We start from the raw sequence: 27,360 nt of genomic DNA on the forward strand, positions 1-27,360 counted from the left end.
CAGAGAAGGTATATTCCAAAGGACAAATCTTCTTATTTGCTGCAGTGCCACCCTTGTTGAGTCTCTCCAATGAAGGTGATCACAATGGTAGGCAGAAGTCAGCGCCTCAAACATTCAGGCAAGCCAGAGTCTTCAAGTGGAAATAGGTTGTTCATGAGCAGCCACTTGGATTCCTCCAGATTCATGTCTCAAAGTTAAGTTTTTCTGTGACCAAACTCACGTCTAATAAAGAGTGAGTCAATATCCTTCCCCCCTGCACAAGCACCACTGCGGTCCCTTCCCTCCACCTAATTGCCTGTTTTCACAAGGTATACAAGAACTTATTACTTCAGAGCCTTTGTGCTTCTGAGGAACACCACTGCAACTCACCAGCAGGTTTAGAGTAAGTGGAAAGTGGGACATAAACCAGGCTCATGCATGCACAACATGCTCATGTGAGTCCCTCTTCCTGAAGTAGGATAAAGCTCCAGACATGGCTTGGGGGGAGCCCCACATTCAGGGGAATGCTGGTACACTGAACCCAGGACAGTGTCCCTCATGTCACCTGAGCAGGCTCTGCCCTGCTCTCCAGAGAGGGTCTGCTCTGTATTTGGCAAAGCTCCTGACCTACCCACATCTGCTCAGTTTTTATACAAAGCAAGTCAGGGCTCTGCAAGGCAGTACAACATCTTTGTTGACATTTCAGTCCCTCAGAGAGAAGCTCTCCTTTGGCTTTGTGTCAGCCACCTTTGGCTGTGTCAGAAAACACTGCATAGCCTGCTCTCTCAAGCAAAGCTGTTTGCCTGCGCAAAGGTTCCCAGCTAACAGACAGGAGGCAGCAGCTGGAGAAAGGAGACCTGGGATCACTGCACACAATCTCACCTTTTATTATTTAGCCACATTTACTGAACACAGCCTGGCTCTAATCTGTGCAAGAAGCCTGCTAATACACTCACCTGATTGGAGAGAGACTTTCCTGCATTTTAAGGGTTTTATTGTAGCAAATGTCAAGGCTTGGCAAAACAAGAAGGCACTAAGAAGGGTCTCAGCCTGGGCTCTTTCCCAACCAGCACTCATCTGATACTGGATTAAACAAGGAACTTGAGAGCATTCTGTTGTCTCAAGTTCACAACATAGCTTTATGTGCACACGAGCCACCCATCAGCAGCTGCAAGAACAAAGTGTGACTTTCACTTTTAATTGTGAAATTAAAATGTTTGTTGTTTTCGAACCGAGTGGCAGCCCATGTGCCTCAAGACATTTGATGAAGACTGGAAAGAGGGAAATGCATTAGACCATTACACCCAGTTTACCTTCAGCAATGAATCTGCTTCTGCTCCAGAGGTCAATCTGGAGTCTATACAAGCTTTAGAACTTTAAGGTAGGCTTTTGCAGAACAAAACAGTGATCATTGGTGCCATACAAGCTCTCCACAAAAATTTCTCTAGTGCATTCCTATCACGGTGCCTTCATCCTGTCAGCTCAAGGTACACACAGCTAGGAACACTCCTACCTGGATCACAGCATCCAATACATTTTTCAGTGGCTGTCTACTTTTACAAGATTTGAGAAGATTTCCTGAGCCTCAGAATACTCCTAACTGCACTTAGGTTTGGTACCAAACTTGATGTGCCACAGGAAGTTAAACAGTACTGACAACACCCCAGGGGCCCAGAAATACTACAGAGCTTGTTAAATGATGGCAATCCTAAGTAGGCTGCATTGAGCACTACTGAAGACAAAAGTTTTCAATAGTTGCTGCTGATATGGCCTGATGGAAGCTCTTGTGTTCAAAGTCACCAACTGGTATATACCTGAATCCATGAAGAGACAGTGCCAGAGAGCCCAGAGGGTCATTAGAAGTATCTCTAGAACTTCTCAGCACACTATGTTTAGCTGCAGGCAGTGCCTCTAAAGAAAGATACATCTCCTCCCTTCTTCCACCCATGGAAAGGAATCAGCATAAGTTTTCAAACATGGAATGAAGATGGCATTGAGATGGGACAAACAAAAAATAGTAATTCAGTCTCCTTTTTAAATCCTTTGGAGAGATCAGCAAGTCTGTATATTGTATCTATAACCAGAAACTCTCCTATTTTGTCAAATAACTTATTTTATAAAGCTATCAAGTAGGTAACTGAAATACAGTGTACTACTTGCACTACTGCCTCACACAGAAGATAAAAACCTCAATTCATTGATATTTAGAAACTTGAGGATTTTTTTTTATCTTATGCCAACATACTATTCTAAATTGCAAGGTTTACAGTTCTATCAGCAAAAAAAACCTCTAACTTAAAGAGTATTTTTTAAACAGCAGCTGAGCAGGGACCCTGCACTGCTTGTCTGAGCCCTTACAGGCAGCAAGAGAGAACCCACAATTCAGTTCAGTCCTGTATCACTCTCCTATTTCCACAATAGTCAGGAGAGTGCTACAGAGAAAAAAAACTTCAAGAACAGAAAGGAGGTGCTTTTAATATAATATCTAAAGAAGAAAGGCGTGTCCTAAACAAAAACTGAACTGCTTCAGTAGCTGTGTCAGGGCACTGCATGGTACTAAAAAGAGAATGAACTCAGAACAACTGCAAGTCATGAGTAGGAAACATCCTTCAAAAAATAAGACAAATGTAAAAGTTTCATAGCAATTTGGTCTGAATGCAAGAAGAAAAAAGATTGCAGCTGCTATCATCTCCCTAAATTTTAAGCTTGCTTTTTGTCCAGTTATCTGATTTCCTGAGGATATATACTGTGAACAAAATTTCAAACAAGCAGAAAGAACATTTGAAGATCCAGGGGTCTCTACAAGTAACTGTAATGGGAAGGTACCATCTCACACCTGGCAGGAGGATACTGCCACCTGCCAAAGGTCTGCATGACCTGGACATGTGAGTGCTCCCTTCAGGTTTTAAGACAGTGTCCACAATATACAAGTCATTAAAACATTTCAAATCATACTCATCAGCAAACTCAAAGAGGAATCCAGGGAACAAGCAAATGAATAAAAACACCCTCCATTTTCATATGAAACACTTGGATCAGGTTGGGGTTGAAGTGCACACTCCACAGAGAGGAAATTGGAATAATCAATGTGCACGATTCAAGCAGTTCAGGAGCTTAAAAAAAAAGTAAATTATAATCTTCTTTCACCAATATTAAATTCATCCTGAAGAGGGAACTAGGAATCTGTTGGGACACAAAAATGCTGCCAGTGTAGTGGTGATTGTTGAGAGCTCCCAGTCCTCCAGTAAAAGAACAGTGTAATAGTGCTTTATTAACAACCCAAACCAAGGAACCCCGAGCTTTCTGTTCCACAGCTCAAAGGAGTAACCCAAGAGATGAGCTCCTCAGAAATACAAGCCAAGTCCTTGTGGGCAGCAAACGTGGACTGATAAACCTAAGGGGAGAGAATGCAGAGGCAGATGGGCAGAGGTAATCAGAAATGACAGAAAGATGAGCAGGCAGAGGGCAAGCAGAGTGCTTGAAGGACAGAGGCAGAAGAGCTGAAATTCTATAGCATACAGGTATTTTAAAAGTTAAATCAACAGCTTTCCAATACCATTATTTAAAAAATCATTCCCCCTAATATATGCAGGAAGCCAGCTGCTTGCAAAATGACCTTTAAACCCTATGCACCATGCCTTATTAGACTAATTCAGAGCTGGAGATTGGCTGATCCTGAAATCCATTTATACAGGACAAACAGGCATTCAGCAGGGACAAGGAGTGAACACATTGTCAAAATAATTTTGTCTGCATTTCTGCATGCACACTCAGGTTCAACACAGTAGAGCAGCACTTCTCCAGCTTTAGAAACAAGGTACACCAGACATTGCAGCACCATCCTAACTCAAGGCTTCTCTCCCTGCTTCCCCTGCATTACAAAGGTAACAAATTTTAATTATAACAAGTGTTGTCTTTCTGGACAGCTTCTGTGACTGCAGAGGTCTTTAAGAGCCTTTCACCAACTCTTAAAGGCCCCCAGTAAAGGCCTCTAACCAAAAAGGATGTTACTTCCACCTCTGGCAAGAAACATTCTTCTGGTTGTATCAGCAGCACAGCTAACTCTAACACTGTATTCAGATCACTGTAACACACTCTCTTCAACATGTCTTGTTCCTGTATTTGAAGCACTCGTGTCCAGAAAGGTTTTTTTCCATTGGCTTGCAAAGGTTTAGCTAGGACTGAAAGCTTTAAATTGTTTTGGAAGCATCACAAGTATGTCAGGAAATATCTCCAGAAAAGGAGGCCTGTTGGGCAGACTGACAGTGTCACAGAGGGGTGAAAATCACAAACAATTACTGCAGGCATGATGCAGAATGAAACTTTCCCTCGAAGTTCGGATTTTGTAACAGATGAATGCTCTACAGCCTTGGAGGAGGAGGCTCTGTGGAGAGAACAAACACTAGCAAGCAGCATCAAGGCAACTTCATCTCCTCTTCCAGTATGCCACAGTTCTGAAGAGAAAAGGATTGGCTTCCCACTGACAGGAGAGCTCATCCATCATTCACTAACTTCCAAAGAAGGACTACTCAAAGCAGTCTTGCTTGCCTGGGAGCAACTCTTCCACTTGAATGGGACCACTGCCACCACAATAACCCCTGCACGTTGCCCACACAGACACATTCAGCTGAGTGATGAAGGCTTTAAATCCCACTAGTCCTCAAAGAATACAGCCCCAAAACCCGCAACAAAAATACCTGATGGATGGTGTGTGGAGACTGCAAACTGCACACAGCAGGAAACCATCCTGTGCAGACTACGATCAACAAAGAGCATAACAAATCTTTGGTTTCCCCAGTTTGTCATGAAGGCTTTGGCATCACTGATAAAATTTCCCAAGTTATAGCCAAGTTGTCAGAGAATGGATCTAACATTAGTATGGAAGTTATGGAAGTCAGGGCTACTTTGGAACTTCCTGGGAGTCTGAAAGCACTTGACCACTGACCTTGTGCTTCTAACCAGCTGCTGCTATCGACAGCAATTTTTGTGGATCTGTTTCAATCTAACTTCAGCATCAAAACACATAGTTTAAAAATTGGAAATAAACTTTTTTCTGTCCAAGACTGCTTGGTCATCAGTCTCCTGGAATTAATCTGAGTAAGAATTTCCACTTCCCACTTGCCAACAGTGCTACAAATCTTTTGTGAAAGAATCTGGCATTAAAACAGTCACATGTATCACAACAGTCTCTCATCCCCAAGCAACTATTTTCCATACTAGATAAGCCTGACTGAATACAGGCTACAGCTCTCAGGAAAATGCTGCCTAACACACCATACAGAGAACACAGAACTAAAGAAACATTTGATCCATATAGTCCCACTAATTTAAGCCTAAAGAGAAATAATTTTTGAAAAGAAAGAGAGAGAATACAAAGAGTAAAATTTTGATACCAAAGTCTAATGAGACTTTTCAGGTACACCCACTCAAAGACCTCATTAGAGCATCAGGTCAGCTAAGACGTATCATTCCTGACCAGCTAACTCTTATAGTATTTTTTTGTAAAAAAATTTTAGACTATTTTTAAACACTTGAAGGCAAACCAGATTTTAAAACAAGAACTGTAGCAAGACCACATTTTAGAGTAACAAAATGCCAAATAATTCAACTTTAGAAATTGTAGAAGTCATACTGACATCTTTCCCTCTTTTACAGAAGTTGCTTTCAAAACAATCTGTAAAACATACGGATTTAGATTAATTTTACCTGTAAATATATCTGAATTCAGAACCATCAAGCAAGAAATTAGACTCAAAAGCAATTATGCCTCACTGTAACAATGTCAAAACCCCCAAACAAACAAAAAACAGGAAAAAAAAATACACAGGGACTGGGTGTTGAACTGTTAGAAAACAGACTGCTTATGAGAAGAGAAATACAGTCAGAAGTCCTCCTTCCAGATCAGGCAATTGGATACAAGAACTTCAGAGGTAAAGATGATGTAGCATATGGACTAAAAGAGGAACCCTGAAGCACAGCCAAGTGAATTTTAAACTTATTTCTGCTCATTTTCTTCAAAAGTTATAAACCTGAGGAGGTTTGGACTTTATAGGGACTACAGAGAGCAGACAGAGAGAAGAATTTGTTCGTGTTGGTTAATAAGTGCTCACAATACACCAGGCTGTGGGGAACATCAGAGCTTCATGAAGTGTTGAGACACACAGTAAATAAGGAACTTATACCTCCAGCTTCGTAAATATCAGGTACAGGCAGCAGACATTTCCATTTTAAGTAGGCCAGTATTTACTCTGGAACATGCCTCATATATTAAGATGGTGGTTTATGTCCTTTCAGGCAGCTCTATATTTTTAGTTTATCCACCAGTGAACTCTTGAGGATATGAAGCATTATGTACAGATCCAAGACTCACCAGAACCTATAGCTGCTGCCTTGAAAATCAAAACAATAACTTCATAATTAGAAGCAAAATATGGATCCTCTTCACCTTTGCAAATACCAGGTCAGGGTATGCCTGGGTACAGTTAATCCACTGCTCCTCTGTGTTTATGACTAAACAAACAGCAGCTGCCTGCAGCTTGCAGCTCTCCCCCAACTCCCTTGTGGGGGCCATTTATTGAGTCATAAACTCCTCTGATAGTGTTATCACCACAGCATTTGCACAAATACAGGTTGAAAGAGAGAAAGATTTTTTTAAAAAAAAGAGAATTTCCTTTATAGAGAAGGCAAGACAAACCCTTCACAGATATGTTTACTGTGAGCAAGGACCAACTGACAAAAGGGAGGCAGGACAGCTGTGTACCTGGCTGAGGATGGCTGGGCACATCATCCCCCAGACAGGAAACACACAGATTTATCTGAAACTACAAATCTGAATTCCAGAAAGCTCAAACACCCTAAAGCCTTTCAAGTTAGATATATGGTATTTCAAGCAGCATACCATGTGATAGATCTTCTCAATGAGATTTCAACAGCCAAGATCTACCTCTGCAGAATCCCAGGGGTAGAAGAAAGCCTGGCATTTCTAGAGTACAGATACAGACATTGCTATACCTGGTCCAAACTTTCTTTATCCAGCCACACACTGACTGCTCCTCTCTATCCTGATAAGCACCCAACCTGTCTATAAAGTACTCTGAAATCCACCAGAATGGAAACAACACTTTAGCAAAAGCCTGATGATTCTGAATTATCAGATACCTGCAGTGCAGCCTGTGGCATCCAGCTCTGTTTCTCTTAAGCAGAGCGAGATCCATGTTGCAGAAATTAAAGCTCCCAGCAGGATCAAAAGTGCTTGAGCAAAACTGCTCCAACAGGATGGGAACTGCAGAAATACCTGCAGCATCCTCTCAGCAATCTAAGTCCCTGCCCACAGATTAGAGACAAACTTCCAGCAGAAGTGTAATGCTTTGCTTTGCGTGCCAGTAGGGAACTGGGCTTTCACGGAGATCACTTGGAAATGTAAACACAATAAATTGACCATATTCCTTTTGATTACAGTCAAGGGCAAAGCAGAATATAGATGACTCAAGGTTATGTTAAAAGTCTCCCTTCACTGGAATTCAGTCAATCAGTATTTAGCAAGGGCTTGTTTGCACACAGCAGAGTGACTCACAGTAAATGTGTGTGAATTTTCATTACAAACCCTGAATGTTCATATACAGAGAAACTCACCGGTTTATTGCATTGTAATTTCCTTACATAGACAAGCCCTAAAGCCTTGACAGAAGTAGGTTTTACCTTTGTCTGTTGTGAATAGCAGATTTGTGAGAAGTTGGACACAGAACAGAGAGGAAGAGTGCACCATTATGAATGGCTCCTAGCTCAGTGTATACAGCTCATATTGACAAGGGAAAACACGTCTGAGTACACAGCTCCTGATAGCTTGGTTTGGCCAGGAGCTAGTGCACAAAAATTTCACCTTGGTCCTTCTGTGGAAGACAGGCACCTAGAGACAGTAAGAAAACCCCTGAAAAGGAGGAATACATGCTCTTCAATAACAGACATTTTTCTGCACACAGTTGCAGGAAGCAGGTTATGTTTGAAATCTCAAATCACATTAATATATGGTCACCAGAGGCCTCATTTTCCAAGTGGCAGCTGGCTGGAGATTCCCTGGTATAGCCATCAATTACGTAACAAAGTAACCAACTAAAATTTGCCTTCAACTCACATTTGCCTATTGGTGTGAACAGAATGCAAGGGCAGCAGAATGGGTCACAGACACCCTGAAAAGCTTGCATGTGAGTGCATATTTGCACGGGGGAGGGAAGTAATTCACTAATAGGACTCAGACTTTTTAAAACAAAATCATTTGTTTTCCCCTTCCATCTGGACCCAAACTAAGAAATTACGCAGATTTCCACTGCCCACTCTCTTTTTCCTTCCACACCCCCTTCTCACTGGCACGAGATAAAACCTTGGGGAAACAGCAGCAGCAATTTTCAATTCTCATTATCTACGGCAGCAGTAGTTCTTGGTGAAACTTGCGGTCAATAAACTACAGACAATTTTGAAAGACACAATGGGAACTGCCCCTCCTACAGTTGTCCCATTATCCCAGCTTTTATTAGATTTAAAGCCAGCGATTTTTATGCTGTAGCTCAAATTCTGCAGAGCCATGGAAACAGACCACCAGAAAAGATAAAACACTCCTAAATTAAACAGGAGCTATTACAGTAGCATCCTCTAAAGTCAGAGAACTTCCTCTTAAGCAAAGCATGGGATGCAGCAAGGCCCCCAGTGCCTAAAGGGGTTGATAAGTCAATGCTTGGTGCAGTGCTGCTGCACTGAGTCAATGGTGACATGCCCAAAACTCAACATTCAGGATGGTATAAATGGAAAAGGTCATGAGCAAGTTAGGCAGGGCAAGTTGAAAGTATACTGGCTACAAAGGTGGCCAACCAGAGCAGGATCCTGCTCCCATAACCATGAGCATACCAGAACAGGCACCAACTTTGTAGTCCATGCTCTGGATGTACCTCCCAAGAGGCAGAGGGAAATACTCATCTCAGACTGGCAATTCAGCTGGCCTGTTTCAGATGACTTTTTAGAATCAGATGCATCACACTCTACATATGCCTATTTCTCTCTGCTGACTACAAGAGCAGGCCCAATAGCCAGAAAATATACAAAACAGCTATATCTCTACTATGCACCACAATAAAGCAACCTCTTCTAGGAAGAGGAGCTGTACAGAAAACCAATAGAAAATCAATTTCTAAACTCATCAAATGATTACCTAACATATTTGTTCATGGGGCAGAAATAACTGAGGATGTATCTCAGCTCCTGGCTCAGAAATGTGCACAACAACAGGCAAAGAGAAATGAGTGTCCAAAGGAACGGTCTCAAACAAACACAGTAAGGGGGAAGAGGCAAAGAATTATTCTCATCCACTGTAAGCTGTAATTTTCAGTCTAGAAATCTAGAGCTGGCTTTCTCTGAGCCTAATGTATACCATGCCCTGCAGACATTTTTACCAGCCATCAAAAGGAACTTGCAGAGAAGCAGATGCTTCATTAAAGAATATTCAGCAAGCCTTATAAAATCCTTAGTAAAAAGCAAATGAACAAATCACCACCATGCAAGTGAGATGAAGTCACACATCCAACTTTGATTACATTTCCTCCTGCACTGGAAAACAAATTGTGTTTAAAAAAAAAGAAAGGTAAAAAATACCAAAGAAATTAAGAAATTCTGGCCTTTCTTTCCCACATTCCTCCAACCTGAATTTCCTGAAAGAGGAATGCGTGAGACAAAGCCATTTGGTATAAGATGCTAATTTAAACTTAAAGAAAAATAACAGCTTAAAAAGGGGAAGGGAGGAGGGAGTTTTAATGCTACATGATAAAACAACAGCTTGTGATTGCTACATGTATCTCAAGAGTCAGAAGAGTTAGTAAGAGCAGTGAGGCAAATTGTCAGGGAATTGAGCTGTCCTGGGACAAAAGGAAACTACAGAAGACATACTGCCTTACAAAAGTTGTATTTGAATTTGTACTTGCAGAACCCTCTAGTGCCAACCCTAGCTGCAAGGTGTTACCTATTCCTTAGTCTCTCAAGCCCCTTCTTAAAACATAGCAAGATTTTCTGCCACATTGTCATCATCCACAACAAGTTAATGTCCTACGCACTTCTCCTTCCAGGTAGTTTCTAATAATAGTGGGGGAAAATATTCTGAAGTTCACTGAAGACTCTGGGAAAGAAGACAACCAGACAACCCCCAGTTTCTGGTTTATAAAGAAAACCTACCAAAACCTCCACCAAATCCAAAAAAGATCCAAGTTATTAGGATCTTTCACTGCCCTCTGCTGTTACCAGCCATTTAGCTTCCAATTTACTCTTTAATAATGTTGGGCTGGGGCTCAGGGCTGGCAGCATCCCAGCCCCTTTCTCAGGCGGGTTGGAGCCGCAGCTTGCAAATATGCTGAAGTTTAATGCAATCTGTCTTCTTTGGTAATCACATTCCGCCTGCACTGCGTGCAATAAAGATGTATTGGTAAATGCATTTGCTAAAGATATACTCCACTGAAAAGGCTACAAGCCTGATTTAGAGGAGGCAAGGAGGATAACAGAGGCTGGCAATATATGCACCAATGCTCTGCACACAGCAACCAGGGGCATGGATTGCGCAGCAGCAGCACAGGCACCACTTTACTTTAAAGCTGAGGAAGAAAAAGAAACCACATGTTTTGGGAGCTGGGGACTTTAGAGATATCAGAGAAAAGCCCTTTCCCTGGCAGCTTTAACCTTGCTGATTTGCAGACATACAAAGACCTTCTTTGTAAACAGGAAGGAAAAAAATTCCACTAGGACTAGCAACAACATTTGGTCTAATATATCCTGACAATTTTCCCATCTCCTTCTGTCGGGCTTCTTCTGGGAGCCGGCTGGCAGCTTGTTTCATGTTATACTTAAATCAGGCATACAGCTTCCCCTCACAATGCTAATGCAGAGGGAGACTGCTTCCATGAAATATCCACCTCTCCCCCACCTTTTGCTTTAGTAATCCCATGAGAGAAGTCTCAATTTTCTATTACCATCCTTTTCCCTACATCCACTTTACTATATTCTCAGCACCTTTTGGAGAATTTTCTACTGTCAAAAAACCAAAAAACAAAACAGAAAAGTCTGCCCTTGAGGGACACCTGACCCACTGAATTCTCTCATGGCCCAGGACCATACCCTAGTTGTAATGTCCAAATACTTCATTTTCTTTTCCTCTTCACTTGTTTCAATAGCCAGAAATTCTTCCAAGGTACTGAGCAGCCACTGTCCTAAGGCATCAACAGAACCTACTGGGACTCTGCATCTCAGAAGGAAGAGCCATAAGGCTTCCTGGCCTCCCACACAAGATGAAGAGTTTTTAGGAGTATGGAATTTTCTTAACAGACAGCAGCTTTGCCCAGTATAAAACCTTTCCCCATGCAGCAATGAAAAGATGCAAGACATCCAACTGCAAAGTCCCATAACAGGAGATGTTTAGAGCCTGTTGAAAATGTTGCAGACATTGCCAAGGTGGATTTACTTACTGTTTGCAGTACACAACATCCAAGGAGGTAAAACTAGGGAAAATCATTGACTGACTTTGAAACCTGGGAGCATTGGTTCTACAACAGGACTCGCTGACAGGAATGAAGTTGGGACACACTGTGTGACTGGGAAATGTGGAATGAATGTGGGAAAATGGATCCCAAGGAAGATTTGTCTCCTATGAAGATTGCAATTTGACTAACAGACACCACAGCTCTCAAAAACACTTCTCAGAAGAAAGCACCATGCAAAACAAGACAGCAAAGCCAGCCAGTACAACAGGGAAACTTTTGTTACCTTCTGAGCTGCACTAACACAGCGCTGATATTCCTTCGCCAGCTCCGAGCATTTGAGCACTTCACGTTTGTTTTCTCGGTAGCACTTCAGAATTTCAGACTGCAGGTTTGCACAGATAGGATCAGCATTCCTCCTCCTGCAGGGAAAACAAGCACAGAATGATGTGTGAAGAGGAGTTTTCAACAACTTACTACCACTTTGCCAGCAACACACATACTAATTTTATGCCAGAGTCATGTAGTCCTAATAGAGAAACTGGTGAGAGCAGCAATCACAAAAGTGGGTCAAATGACCAACAGTGTCTTTCAATTGAAAAATCCAGGGTACTTAGCAAAAAACAGGAACATGATCTTTCTTAGCTGGTGTAGAAGGCTGTTTCACCCTTGTATGAAACATCATCTTTCCTCCACAGTCAGGAGGAAAAAAATCCCCCAGTCCAAGAGTTTCAATTATTTTCTCAACTCATACTGGAAATCTTTGGCAGAACTCAAGAATCCTGGCTGGGCCTGGATTCTACTAGATCTGTAACAGTCTGACAAGGAACTGAACAGACTTGTTGAATAAGCCACCTCGATCTATTGAATTCTCATCTATTTAAAGACTCCAAGAAATCCAGCATGGTTGGAAGCACTGCAATTCTCCTAGTGACTAGAAAAAAAACAGAATAATAGCAAGACCAGATATCTGCTTTGTATTTCTGCAGAAATTAGTATTCATACTCAGTAAATGGCATTGACAGCTACCCAGGAACAATTAAGGATGATGCTCCTTTACTCTAATGTGCATGTGTACATATGGCACATCATCAGCAACAGTACCAATAAAGGGGAAGGTCGTTGTAAAACAATCCCAGCAACAATGGCACAAACACAGTAACGACAGTGACATCAGCTGCACAGACAGGCAGACACAAATTGCAGGCATTCACAGCACCATGGCCATGGTATGTTTTACCAGAGAATAAGAGAACATATGCTTAGGTGTAGCAATCCTCAGATGTCATCTCCTAAACCATAAATCCGTTTAATTCCTTGCATTTCCTGCTCCAATATGCTTAGAGATCTGTGCCCAAATATCAAACACACCTCTTCCTTCCAAAGCACTTGATGCTACAGGCAGATAATGCCATGCTATGATGTATTCATTTCCACAGTAACAACAGGCACTCATTCAGCAAAAGGGCTTCATGGCAAGGCAGAGAGAGGGAAAACATGACCTGTCCCTGGGCATGTCACAGTCTCTCAGGTGGAACAGATTTCTAAGAAACAGGAAATCTTAAACCAAGATCTAAACACTCTTGGAGAGCTCAGATATGAGTTTCCAAATCATGCACATCTGTGTAAGGTGCTCAGGAAAGAAGTGGAAGGACCAAAAGAAGAACACTTTTGTCTTTTCCATATCAGCAACCTGGGTGCACTCTCACAAGAATTTGGTTGAGATATACTCTAATTGATACTTCTTCAGTCCTCAGTCCTACTGCCAATGTCCATGGATAGAGTAGGAATTTATCAGTGTGACAGCCACACTACAACAGTGAGATTTGATCAGAAGCCAACAAAGATACCATACAGACTTCTTTTTCTACCTCTTCACTAATCTCACAGCTTTTAGAAGAAACTTATTCCATGCACAATCCCTAAGGGTTAGTGTTCATTTTTAATTTCTATGTTATATAGCAAATCACCTTTAAAGCCTCGAAAATCCATATTCTAAAAAAAAAAAAAAAATCTTCAAATTTTGGGATAGAAAAGAACCCAGAGAGAGCTTCAGAAACTCATAATGTTGGCATTTTGCTTTGTCACTAACTTTAATATCACTCTAATCAAATCAGTGAGACTGTGGAAATGATACCAAACAATACCAGGTCAGGAAATACCACCAAATCCCTCAATTCATTGAAAAAGTTAAGACTTTTAAAATTAGGTTTTTTTAAACTCAGTGATGTTAAACTGAAGGGCATTTTGTAATTTTCGTATAGAAACCTGGAAGAGCTAAAAGGTACAGCATACTACAAACCAGTTTGTATTCATCTGAACTGAACAACATCTTAGAAATATTTAGAAGTTGTCATTGTCAGCAGGCAGAGCTAGAGGAATTATTTTGCTTTAGATCACTGTCCTTCCTATGGTATCAGTCTTCACTGCCTAGAATAATTATGAAATTAGGACTCACCTCTGGGCTCAGACAGTGCTGCAAAGTCTGTGGCCCTCTTCCTTAACAAACCCCTTGGTGCTCAGCCCACAAGGCTTTTTAAAAGCCACACGGTGGTGAGCAAGAAGCCACAAAACAGAGTATTGTTGCCTAAAGCCTACCAGAGGCAGGGGATCAATCAGCACAGACCAGTATGCATTGCCCAGCAAGTATTTAAACCAGCATTCCTACACATCACTTCCCACAACACAAGGAGGATTTATTTGGTACTGTGTACCCAAAATCATAACAAGGTTATTCTCCTATATTTCTTCAAAATAAAACCTCAAGCTGTGGTTATGCACCCATTGCACCAGCTTCTCAAAACATTTAGAGATGCTAATCAACAAATTGCAACGTTGGTTTAGGTAATTATCAATACAACAGTAATTATCAATTAGGTAATTATCAAGTTACTGTGGAATCTGGGAGTAGACAAGTTATCCACAACCAGCAGATTAGTTCTGGTACCCATCTGGACTGGAAAGAGGTACTTTTCCAGAATTCCAGAGATACCTCACCAGAATGCTCTGGTGAACAGCTGCCTGAGATGCCTTCCTCCCTACGAGCAATCACAGTGCCTGCACAGTCTGAATCAAGGGAGTGCCACTCTCCTGCTCACATTAACACTCAGCTTCGGGTTACAACATTTCCACACTGGGGGAACTGCAGCCCTATACACATACAACAGCTGCACCTTACAGGTGCCTGATTTCCCTCGTACATATCTGAGACAAAAAGGAACTAAACCAGCACCATCCAACTACAAACACATCTGTAAAATGCAATGACATTATGGGTTGAGTTCCAAAGGAGGTGGACTTTCATCAGCTATCTCCCTTCACACTCAGCCTAGCTCAAGGCTGTTGGCACTAACTAATCTTCAGAAAAATTCATCTTCTGGACACCTGATCACACTGCTGCTGATGTGTCATTGAGGGTTTTTACTATGATTTCTCATGAGAGAGAAGGAAAATGGTGGGAAAGGGATGAAGCTTGTATATACAACTAGCAGAAGCCTTGTATGCTTTGACCTTTCTCCTGAAGGTGGTCAAAGTTTTAAGCATATGTCACCCCCAAATGAGATAGACAGTTGGCCTCTGTCTAAAACAAAATATGCTGCAACTGCTACAGCTATTATCAAAACAGGTGTAAGAGACTCATTTACAGCAGCCAGGAAAAAGGCAGGAGAGAAAGGCTGGACTGGGAAGTGACAGCACAATATCTGCAGATGGAAGTATGGAAGACAAGCTCTTACAATACTTTGGAAATAAATTCATGTAGGACATACAGAATATGAAAGATTAAATCAATAAAACACACTCATCTGTTTAAAGGAGGAGGAAAGAAGAAAGGATGACAGGTTGGAAAAAGTAAAAGATGGATTTAGAAATAAAATTCATTAGCAGTGCCTCCCCTATCACAGAGAGGAAAGAAACCTTTGCCTTGTCACTGTACAATGGGCAGGAAGGCTACATACACATGAAATTTCAGAACTTCCACTCCCATGGAAAGATTTAAATCAGGTCTTTGTCTAGAAAAGGGAGAGGTTTTCTTAAAATGAAACAAAAGGCATCCTTCTCTCTACTATCCCTTGAGGTAAGACAGAATGAGCACGATCTTGCTGCATTTTGACACCGAGAGTTACCAAATCCTTTCTATCACTGTGTATTCCCTTTACTTTATTTAATAAATGAAATCTCATCAACTTATCCTTCTTCTATTATCACTGCTGACATCAATCTGATAATATTGGCTTGGCGTGGAATCGTGCTATTATATGTCCTCTTGATATTTAATTTAAGAGAAACGTCTGCAGTGGGGTGAATATGTGAAGCAAGCTTTTTATTACTGGCAGCAGTAAGGACGCTGGGAGTGAATTAGACATTCATCTTAGTCAGGGCCAATCTAGTGGCTCAGAAGAGGTTTTCTTCTTAACCCTCTCCTAACTGTTCAATAGCAGCAGGTAACAGCTGCTTCAGTCAATAACTGCATTCATTTGTCTTGGCAAATTCATTCCTACATGGATATAAACCCCATGAAGAAGTACAAAGTGTCTGGGAGGTTAAAGCAAGGTATTTCAAGAATTTCTATCATAAGCACTGCACTAGAAGGAGAAGTGCCAGTCTCAATGTCCATCAATTAATCAAGAAGCAATAGTTTCCAAAGACAAACAGCCAAACTCACTGCAAAAAGCAATTAAGGCCATATCATCAGGATACAGACCCAGAGAATTTCAAACACAGCATTATGGCTACTACTTAGGTGCTGCTGACAGGTTCCCTTTTTGAAAGAATTATAGACTCAGTATTGGAAAGCAAGGGAAAGCTGGAAGAGGTCTGTGTACTTGCTGCTCCTTCCACCCAGCTGAAGAACAGACTACCAAGCAGAGACACAATTTCAGTGCTTTAGGAATTGGCAGCTCTTTAGCCTAGTGCAAAATCAGTAACTCCACAGTGAGTAACACACCATCACTCGGCTTTACTGGGAAGAACAGCAATTCCAGATGGAGTTAAAAGCAAGATCTTCTTTTTACATTTTACTCTGGGAAACCGTTCAAGCTGAACAAAAAAACTCAAGACACAGGTTGATGGTTTCTAAACCAGACACTTTGATACCTCTGCTCAGAAACTGATAAACAAAGATATGCAGGATCCCTCATATAAGCCAACTTAAAAGTAGCTGGCTCCAGCACACAGCTGCAAGCAGCAACCTAAATGGGCCAGCAACCTGGAATTTCACGTGGGTTACAGAATCCAGTGACTGGATTAGCTGCTTTCTGCTGCATTGTTTGACTAAGACCAGTGTCTGAACTAACTTGAGCAAACCACATCAGTCACCACAGTCACTACAGCAGAGACAGCCCCAGACACCAGCAATGAGATGCATGGGCAGTACTGCCAGTAAATCCTAGGGCACACAGCAGCAGTTTCTGCATGTTGGGAAGGAATCAGACACGTTGTATAGCTGCTTAGTATGTTTATATATCCAGGGTCCATTACACACGTTTCAGACTAAGCTCAGTGATGCTTTGGTCACATAAATGTGGTGTGCTGCCAGGCTGCACTGTACATATATAAAACCCAATAGGTGGTTAACTGACCTGTAAAACTGCATCCTCCCTTGGGTAGCAGTTGGCTCTGATGGCTTCTCTAAACATGTCAGAAAAAAATTACTCCAGACACATGCAATACACAGCACATAGAAAGGTTTCATTCTCTCTCATTATTGCATCCTTGACATTTACAGCATAAATTAAACACAATTGAAGCATTTCATTCACATATAACAAACTCATCAGCACAGAACAAACAGCCAGGCAAGCTAACTTTCAGCACAGGATGCTGCACTATCACAAAGCACTGCGCCCCCACTACAAGCTATGGGATTCCCTGATCCTGCACGTCAGTTTGATAACGTGGTTTGAATGGAAGAGGTAAGAGCTGTGTTACAGCTGCGTGGCAAGGGAAATAAGAGATGGAAGAAGCTTAATAGATTATCCAAATGTCTACTAAAAAATCAGTAATGTTTAAGCTACATAACCCAGCACAGTGTAAACAAACTGCGTGTCTCATGAGGCTAAAGTAACATGATCAGGATGGAAGTATTTCTGATCAGCCTCAAGTATTCAAAGCACTGCTCATCAGGCTTTGCCACTGATCCAGGTGGAATAGAAAGCTTGAAGAAGTAACACACAATTTAGAGCAAGAGGGGACAGACTAAAAGAAAAGGTGAAATCTCATGACAATTTTCAGAAGAACAGGGGTGCTACCCCTAAATTTCAGCTGAAGCTGCTATATTCCTGTCTAAATCCTTCTCACATGCCTTGTCACTCTGTCAGCAGCACACTCCTGCACACCTGCAGTATTTCCCCTCTCTCTTTCTCCCTTTGACAGCTGCATTTTAATAACAGGTCACCCGACTCTGTTTTTCCATACATTGTTCATGAAGTGCCATATGAATGAATATTTTAAAATACTGTGAGTTTCTGGGTGACTCTGTGATCCTACAAAATTTGTCACTCAAGTACTTCCCAATCTCAATTCCTGTTTTGACAGCTTGTTTGAAACTGCCACCCAATTCCTCGCTGGAGTTCATGCACGCACCGCACCCTTGTTCTTCCCAGGACAGATACGTCCTTTCCTTCCAATCACAGATATGCAAAAGCTGTTCTGAAATCATCTTCTGTGTAAGCAATTAGATTCTATCACTGAGAACAAAAGTTACCACAGAAGTCCAAGTCTCAAGTGTCAGCCACTTGCTGTGCCACTGTACTGCATTCAGTAGAAACAGCCTGCTCCAACCACATTTAATTCACCAAACAAAACAAAAAAAAACCAAAAAAACCCAAACTCTAGGACATACAGATTGATGTCAAAAGTGACTAAAATCTAGCAGTTTTCTGTAACAACTCTAATTTTGGAAATCAACAACAACTTTGTTTCCATCATGAAATTGATGCAAAGAGATTGTGTGACCCATGCAATGCTGGTTCCAGCTCTCCATCTGACTTACTCCAGTGTGTCACAAACTCCCCTGTCCTCCTACATGGTTTATCCTCACACACAGGTGGTCATTTCCCATTTGATCAATGGGTCATCCTGAAATACTTTCCCTTATACTTCATTGTGTTCTGCCAAGTGCAGTTTCAACCAAATTTAAATGGCTTTCCTAGACCCCATAAGCTTTGGGCACTGGGGTTATGATGGGGGACTGTGGGTCTCTGGGGGAGCAAAAGGGTAGCAATAAGCAAAAAACTGAACTAAAACATATAAAATAATATTATCCTTATCCTACTGGACCTGCAAATGCAATAACTAATCACCCCTATTAGCATTCTGCATGGGAGATGGCAAGTGGTTTAGAATAATGAGAGACTTTTCCCCACAAGTGGATAATTCCAATGTACATTTGAACATAAATTCTTTACTGATTATGATGGTAGAATACTGAGCTATGAGAAACTGCCAGTTTGGAAGATGAAAGGAAAACTACTGCCTCTTCCTTCACTTGCCAAGAGATACAGAAGTTAACAGAACTGGATCTCCTGCCCACAAAGCCATGCACCATTTTTTCCCAAAGATGCCAAGCTACTAAAGTTGACTAGCAAAGATGAAGAGCCTAAAGTTAGCAGCAAAACAGTCTCTGTAAGCCAAGCAGGAATGAGTCAGAATCTTGTTGCTGGAAGGAGTTCTCTGAATCAGAAAGGAAGCTGGCTCAGCTCCCACAAGGCAGAAAAGCAATATAGCAAGCAATAACTGAATCTGAAAACAACACACAGCCCAACAAGTGACCCGAATAGGGATTTTCTTTCTTCAGATAAAAAACATCATCTAAAAACTGGTTAAGATCTCAGGTCAGGAAGGGAAGGCATGCAGTCTGTAGAAGATACACAGCACAAGGATATCTGGGTTGTGACAGTGCTATAATGACTGGGAATTAGTTGGGGAACTGTTGGTCTATTAAATACCTTCCCCAAAAGTTTCCTAAAGAAGGTAACGGAAGATGTGATATGCTGATTTCATATAACCACAAGACATGAGGGGCAGCAGGTTCAGTAAATGTCTCCTATGTGAGATGATCTTATAATAATGTCACACTGCAAATGAAATGTTCTTTTTTTAGAATAAAACCCTGACTACCCATTTGAACAGCAGTTACTTTTCCAAAATGCCACTGGGTACTGCACTAGGTTCCTATAGTTTACTTCACGCTACACAAAGGGATGGACAAAAATATGAGTCCATTAATATATTCTGCACTGACAGAGTGGCATGTCCTGCTAAACATGCCAAAATAAATTTAGAGAGGAGATTGAAGCTGCCAGTGTTAAAGTTCAGGTGGGATTTGAAGCTAAACATTCACCTTATTAAAAAAATGCCCTTGCTTCTGCCCACATTCTCTAAACTTCAAAACTCCAGTGCCCCCTTTTACCAAGCTGTGCAATTCTCAACACTGACTCAGCAAAGATCCCCATTAAATAGCTACTCAACCCTCAGAGAACATCAATAATGGTGCTTTCAAAGCAAGCACACACAAAAAGTCTTATAAATCCGTTTCTGGGGGGAGGTTGGGGGGTTTTGTTTGTTTGGTTTTGTTTTCAAGTAAATACTGTAAACTCAAGAAGTCCTCAGAAAATAGAAAAAAACTTTATAGAAAACAATTTAGATAACATGGTTCTAAGTCTGGAGAACAGCACATGAAGTATCCCAGGTGAAGTGAGCCTGTGCCTCCTGATGCTGCTCCAGTGTGCTGCTGGTGGTCCTTGCAGTCAGCACAACACTGACCAGCCCTCTCCAAGGAAACAATAGTCATCCCTGAACAAGTGCTCCTGCCTTCCAAATGCCAGGTTTTTTTATCAAATTAGTTTGAATTGTAGTTGGTATGGTATGTAGGACTAATAAGAAAAATGCAACTATAGAAAGAACCAAACCTAGCAGGGTTTTCTCACAATAGGCTGAGTATCCCATAGCCTAGAAACCCATTTTATCAGAGTAGCTTCATGAATGATCAAAATCACACAAATAAATAAATAATAAAATAAGTTATTGAAGCCTAATTTCATGGCAGAGATGGTTTTTCTCTTCTATAATGGAGAAAAGGACTTCAATCTTATGAGCTCAGCACTAAACACCAACTTCCTCTGTGCAGATGCATCACCATGGCAGCAAGGTGTCCACAGCAGTCCTGCCACAATCCTTATTTCCTCAGAAGACAAAAATATAGAAGCTCTGACCTAAATAACAAACTAATTCCTGAAATTTCCCCCGCTGGTACTTGACTTTGGTGTCTTCTACCATCCCTCCAAGACTTCAGGAGGAGACTGACTCAACAGCAAGGACACAGAGTATATAATCCAGAATCAGGAATACAATTACTGTTCAAAATAGCAACATTGCCCTTGAAATCAGTTGCAACTGAATTAATGACCAGATTGTTAGAGTGTTACCTCAACTTTGCCTCAGGCTGCTAATTAGCAAACAAGTCATTAATTCACTGGTAACAAGTGGTTTCTCAGGCATTATTGCTTCTGACATCTTTAATTCACCACTCTTTATGGAAAGCTTCCCCAGACAACTTTAACCTCAGTCCTTTACAGATCAACCCCATGCTATTACCACCAGCACACTACACCACACACACGCTGAAGACAGAGGCAGAAAAACACAGCAGGAATAGGCTAAGCTGGGTCATTAATTAATATTCATGACACCTTTCCCAACTCAAGACAAGGTGAGGGGAAGGCCAAAGGCATAAAAAGTTCTGGATTTTGGTGTGGATCTGCCATTATTTGTAAATACATAATAAGATACTATGAAACCTGGAAAAACCTTGCTTTCACTATGGTACACGTTGGAATATGCAATTCCCAATGTGAGGGCAGAGATCTGCTTCTATTTTTACTGTATTCTCCACAATAAAGAGCTGTGAACTGAAATATTTCATGTCCTCTGATGCACAAAGTGTGACTGAGGTTTGTTTTAACAGCTGCACAAATATCCACACTTTTGAAAACAATCTGGATTTGGCCTGCCAACAAACCCTGATCTAAGGGCTTTATAAAGGCAACATTACTACAGAAAACAAGTGCTTTTCATGTAAAAATCGATAGCAACAGAAACATCCCTAACAGACTACATGGAGTTTTTGGCACCTCTTCCTTTGCTATTCAGATCTTATTTTATAAATGCCCAAGTTCTACCAAGGTAGTGGTGAAGAAACGCTCCTGCAATTTTGAAGAGACCCCAGTTTTTCAGCACTAACAGAACTGCAATCTCAGTTCACTGGACTCACCTCTCATCACGCATGAGAGGAAACACAATACTGTGAACATTAGATTGAATGTTACTCATTTTACTAACTGGGCAAAACAAAAATCTTATTTAGAAGCAGCATCTTAGTAATCCTCAAGAACTGAACTTCAGAAAGAACATTCAACAGCTTGGATGAAGCACACAATCTAATAAATTTTCAAGATTTAAAATTTGTTTCAAAAAAAGAATAATCTGGCCCAATTGGAAAATTTATGCAAATCCACTGCACATATTCAACTTTTATCTCCACATACCATATTCCTAAAGCAGTAGGAGAATATATGTTGCTAGGAAATCAATGCACTGGTACAACTAGTTAACAATAGACCTTCCAGAATTCATAAGGAAAATGTTTACATGCTAAGGTAATGAGTGAAAAACTGTGTGAAGCAGAACTGAAAGCGAACAGAAACGTTTTCTTTCAGTAAAATGCACACCAAGTAAAATGACACAGTCAAAATTCACCCATATACTTTTATCCTCTTCTGAAATAAATTTGAGGAAACTCATGCATTATAATCTCTTAGAGAATATTTTCATTTCATACCAAGAGAAACTTTATAAAAGTGAGAAACAGAAAAGCTTTGACTAATAACCCATCTCTATTTGAAGATTATGAAACAGACTCAGTGCAGACAGAAGAAGGAACAACTAGCACAAACCAAGCATCAAGGAAAGAACAGGACTGGGAAGAAGTTAAATAATTTTGGTGAAGGTATCATCATTGCAGGGCACAAAAGGTCTATGTTGAGGTAAGGCTATGAATGAGCTTTCAGCAACAGTCAATCTCTTACTCCTGAGAACTCGTAAATCCCTATTGGAGAGGCTCTTAATTTCAAAACTAAATTAATAATTTATCTAATCCAATGATAGGAGAAATCCCAGAGCAATTTTATTTGAAAACTATGATGTCTTTACCCTTCACCTTTGGCTTCACAACTTTCCATATAATAACTGTTTCAGACCTTGTTTCCTGGGTACAGTCCTCTGTTGAAATACCCAAGGCCTCATAGTAGGTTTCAAGATCAACTCAAGTATCACCACATAACTGTTTTATAAGCTTTCCATATCTACATAAAGAAACAAAAAAAAGGTAGTCTCTCTAGGTTCTAGTTAATCTTGCCATTCTAACTGAGGGACCATCAGCCTTACAAAATCTTGTGTAATTCAATAAAACCTTTATTTCCATGAGTACCAAAAGCAAGCCATACATTCTCTGTTGCCAGCAGACAATCCATCTATGAACGTTCTTCCCCTACTCTCACTGAGTCAATGTGGTTTTCTACTCCACATTCAGCCAGGAGGATACTTCCTACTTGCTGGTTTCTCTAATGTAATCACCTTAAATACTCATGTCCATTAAGTTTAAAGATCTTAGGACCATTAAATGAAACTCTTACATAGTAAGTCCTACATGGCGTAAATCTCTTTGGCAGTTTCTCCATTGGAAAGCTGCCTTGGATTCACAGCTGATCTCCAGGATAAGATCAACTGACATTCTTTATGCACTCCTTGATAGCAGCACAAAGCATATGCAGTCCCCTCAGCACAACATGCAAAGCAATAAAGTCGTCAGTAAGCAGCTTCAGAAACAGTTCTGAAAACTATAGGGAGATCTCAGAGGGAAACTCAGCTTTAGAACAATTTTATCTTTTAACAGCTTCCTAATCCCCTCACCCAACTCCTGCAGCTTTACCTTTTAGAGTCACACCCCCACCCAGGCCAATTCTTGCATCCAAAAGTAACAACTACAAAAATAAATAAATTTTTTACAAAGTGTAAGACAACCTTCACAAAAGAAAATAAATCACAAAAAACAAACAAACAAACAAAAAAAACCAAACCAGCATATTGAGGATAAATCTAGTGTGCTGCACTAAGCCATAACCTCTTTACTGATGTTTTTTTCCTTTCACCTTAACAGATTCAGGGACTGGAATAACATTTAATCCTCAGAAGCTAATCTAAATGTAACACTCAAAAGAAGACAAAGACAACGCAACAGAAAGAAAATTTGGCCAGTGCCTTTTGGGAGTGCTGCTTTATCCCTGGAGCGAGTGCATTAATACAGCTTGGAATGAAATGCCATTTTATTCTCTGTAGCAGGGAGGGGATTAGCAAGTTGTCTTCTCTAAACCCAGTCTGAGTCATGGCTCTATGAACACTGAGAAAAGGATGTGGAATGAAGGGAAGGGTGGGGAGCACTGGCTTTATATTTACATGCTGCTTCCTTTGTGGGTGGTTACTGATGTGCGCAGTTTGCTAAACAGGGAAAGAAGGCAGGAGAAGTTCTAGGTCCCCTGAATTTAATTCTGTTGGTCAACAAAAGAGAAAAATAATAATGCACTAATTATGACAACATAGTTGAGACAATATGTCCATGGCAACTATCCAATTCACCACAGCATGGAAGCAACAAGGGCAAGTTGCTTAAGGTGCTGAAAGCTGTGCTCAATGGTATCTTGTTGCTAGGATCTTTTCCTGGGAGGAAATAAAACAGGTTGGACAGAGCCCAGAACAAAGGAGAAGGAGACACTCTGATAGGAGTTATGTGGAGACGAGAGCAGGCTGGCTTCAGGTGAAGAGATGAGGAACAAAGTGCATTGCACAAGTCAGGCCATGCAGGCATCAAGCCTTGAAGTGGAAACCAAGAGCTAATGACTGTGTCAGTGATTTAATATGAAGCTCAGCACTAAGTGCTTCACTTCTGTTTTTATACAAAGGGAGATAGGAAGGTTTACTTGCCTACCTCGCAGGTATGCTGTGAAGGGTCACTGGTGGAAAGGTGTACAATATTTCTAAATCCTGCAATGCTTCACAATCACTAAGGAGTGGAAACAGTCCATGGAACGCTTGACCAGTTTGCAGAGCTGTAAGTGTTGATAAAAGAATTACAAAAGTCATTAAATGCCAAGAAAACTCTGGGGGTTTGTTTCAGATATTTCTTCTCTTTGCTTCGACACGGACTCTGAAAAACACAGTGGAAAGAACCCACTCACTGTGGAAAGAAGCCCAGCCCTATTTCCCTTTTCCTCCATCAGCTCTGCTGATACACAGTGGCAGAGAACAAATACAGGGTAGACTGGTCTCACAAGGCTCAAGTGCCAGGGGCAGGTCTTCACAGTGTAACAGGGATAACAGAAGCTTGGGAAGAGAGGGAAGAGACATTATGGTGAAGGAAATGGACTCTCTGCAGCTGGAGAAAGTGCCACTCCTGGTCTCCTTTGCTTAAGGAGATATCATAGTCCAGCATCAGAAACAGGCAGACCTGTACTTCATTCATCCTTTGGCTAATATTCCATTTCACATAATTTTGCAGGAGTGTCAGTTTATTCCTGCAAATCAAAGAACTAGATCTGCATAAATCAGTCTAACCTATCTTAGCACCAACTGTGCATGTGTGTCTAATACAAAAGTGCAAAACAGGATAAGCAAACTATTCCTTCCAGTGAAGTCACAGGATCTTGTAGGGTATTACAATAAACAGGCTGCAGAAAGACTTGAATGTAGGATGCCTAACAAGAGAACCACACAACACACAGACTTCAAGTCCTACCAATTGGGAATGGACTCCAGTGTAGGAAGGAACCTTCCCCTGACCCTGTCCCAGCCTATCATGACCCAGGTGTGAGGCACAAGAACACTTCAGGAGTGTTTGTACAGTGTGTGGTACACAAAGCAACAATCTGAAAAGGGTCACTGCATGCTGAGGGAAGTGACACACTGCAGGCTGATGGGGGAAAGCAATGACTCTTCCTGCATGTACAGTTATCAAAGGGCATTATCAGTCCCAGATCATGAACTCCAAAGCTCAGCTCACTACAATCCTGGGTACTGCTGGCAATTTCTACTGTAAAGAACTAGAATGCATGATATTCAACTTCACCTTCAGTTCTACTCGTGCCACTCATCTTGTCCCTTTTCAAAACACCCCCAGCCATGTTATTTTTTCACACAAAATTCACATTAGGGCAGGTGTCTCTTTTTGCTACAAAGAAGACAGCCCAAGGAATCTGTAGGAATAAAGTAGCTACAGTCTGCACTAGTAAGTGAAGAACACAGTCCCAGGTCCCAATCACTTCCTTTACCAAGTCAAGAAGGAAAAATCACCACTACACAAGTCCACAACAACTGATCACACATTTGCAGAAGCAAATCCAAAAAAAGATTCCATTGATCAAAGGCTATAAGAAAGTTATGTCCTATGAATTTTTTAAATTTTATTTTAAAAGAGAATTTAAAATTCTGCTGTGGAAAACAGGATGGAAACGCAAGCAATGTGTTAGCTGCTTTGTTTTGGCTTCTTTAGCAACTTATTGCTTGACTGTCCAAACAAAAATGTGAAATTACAACAGGTTATGTGACGCTTTGGCAGTTAAACATAATTTTAAATAAAGACAGCACAATATACTGCACACCCCACTAATATATTCATCACTACTATATTATCTATTTATGCAATTAAGTATTGTAGAGTCTGGATTGGACCCAACTGGACTACATATGCTGCTACTCCAGTTTATTGCATGTTGGCCAACTGTTTACCCAACTGAGATTCGAGTGCTGCTCTTGACAGCGTAATTGCTTTAGCCTCATTAATATTAAAGAATTATAGAAAATATTTTTTCTTGGGCAGCTGTTAGTGCATGTGGAACAATAAGTTATATAACACTACTGGCAAATACAAATATAATTTAAACACTATATATGCTTATGGTACAAAGGCAACATTAAAAGGTCCACTTATTGTGCTAAGGCAAATAAAAAAGACCAGAAAAATCATTGCACCCATTCTAAGAAAGCATTCATGAAAATTACAACTCTAAATTGAAACTAACAGGCATGAGATTTAGACTGTTTACCTTTTTTTCCCCTGAACAATGAAAACTTTAGAAGTGGTGCCATTCTTCCTACCCCCATGCACCAGCCAAATGCTGCAGTGTGTAGGTTTAGTACAATGGGTCAAAGTTGGAACAGATTAAGCATGTTCCATTGCTATTTTGAAAACCCTAGTAAATACTCCTATTTAATATTAATTTTTAAAGCCCCTCTCCTCTCCCTCATCCTTCCTTGCAAGATCTATCAACTTTATACTAAACTCTGTCAAGCTTGACATAGAAAGAGAAGATGCCAGCTTGCACCTCCTCAGCCCCTTCAGTACCTGACATAAGATAACTTCACACTCTGTTTACAGAAACATCCAGAAGCCACACACAAAATGTTATGGAATGTAACTGGAACTGCTGAAAAGAACAAAAATGGCTCCTCACTTTATCCGTTCCTCTGCCTTGGTGGCTGCCTCCTGATACTGCTCGGATGTCATCTTGTAGATCTCTGCATTCTGAAACAAAGAATAGAATGCTCAGCTCTAAAAATTAAAGGCATCTCAGATCTTATCTTGTCACAAAGTCATCTTCTATAATTAATAACAATTTCCAACAACAAACGGAATATTCAGTTCAAAGAACGCCAGAAATACTTAAGAGTCGATTTTATTTTCAACAAAATGCATCAAGGCCACAACACATCCTTCATTTCAAGGTTAATTTTTGTGAAATGAAAAAGGGAGAAAAGGTCACTACCAACC

General features: G+C 40.9%; 1 protein-coding gene across 1 annotated transcript in view; it reads right to left on the bottom strand.

Moving 5' to 3' along the window:
• Positions 1-27,360, bottom strand: part of CHCHD6 (coiled-coil-helix-coiled-coil-helix domain containing 6) — a 109,120-nt gene that overhangs the window by 24,716 nt on the left and 57,044 nt on the right. The window contains 2 exon segments of the mRNA XM_053989106.1: positions 11,770-11,905; positions 27,044-27,114. Of these exon segments, the coding sequence (XP_053845081.1) occupies positions 11,770-11,905; positions 27,044-27,114 (207 nt within the window).

The sequence above is a fragment of the Vidua macroura genome, chromosome 13, assembly GCF_024509145.1.
Source record: "Vidua macroura isolate BioBank_ID:100142 chromosome 13, ASM2450914v1, whole genome shotgun sequence".
Lineage (NCBI taxonomy): Eukaryota > Metazoa > Chordata > Aves > Passeriformes > Viduidae > Vidua > Vidua macroura.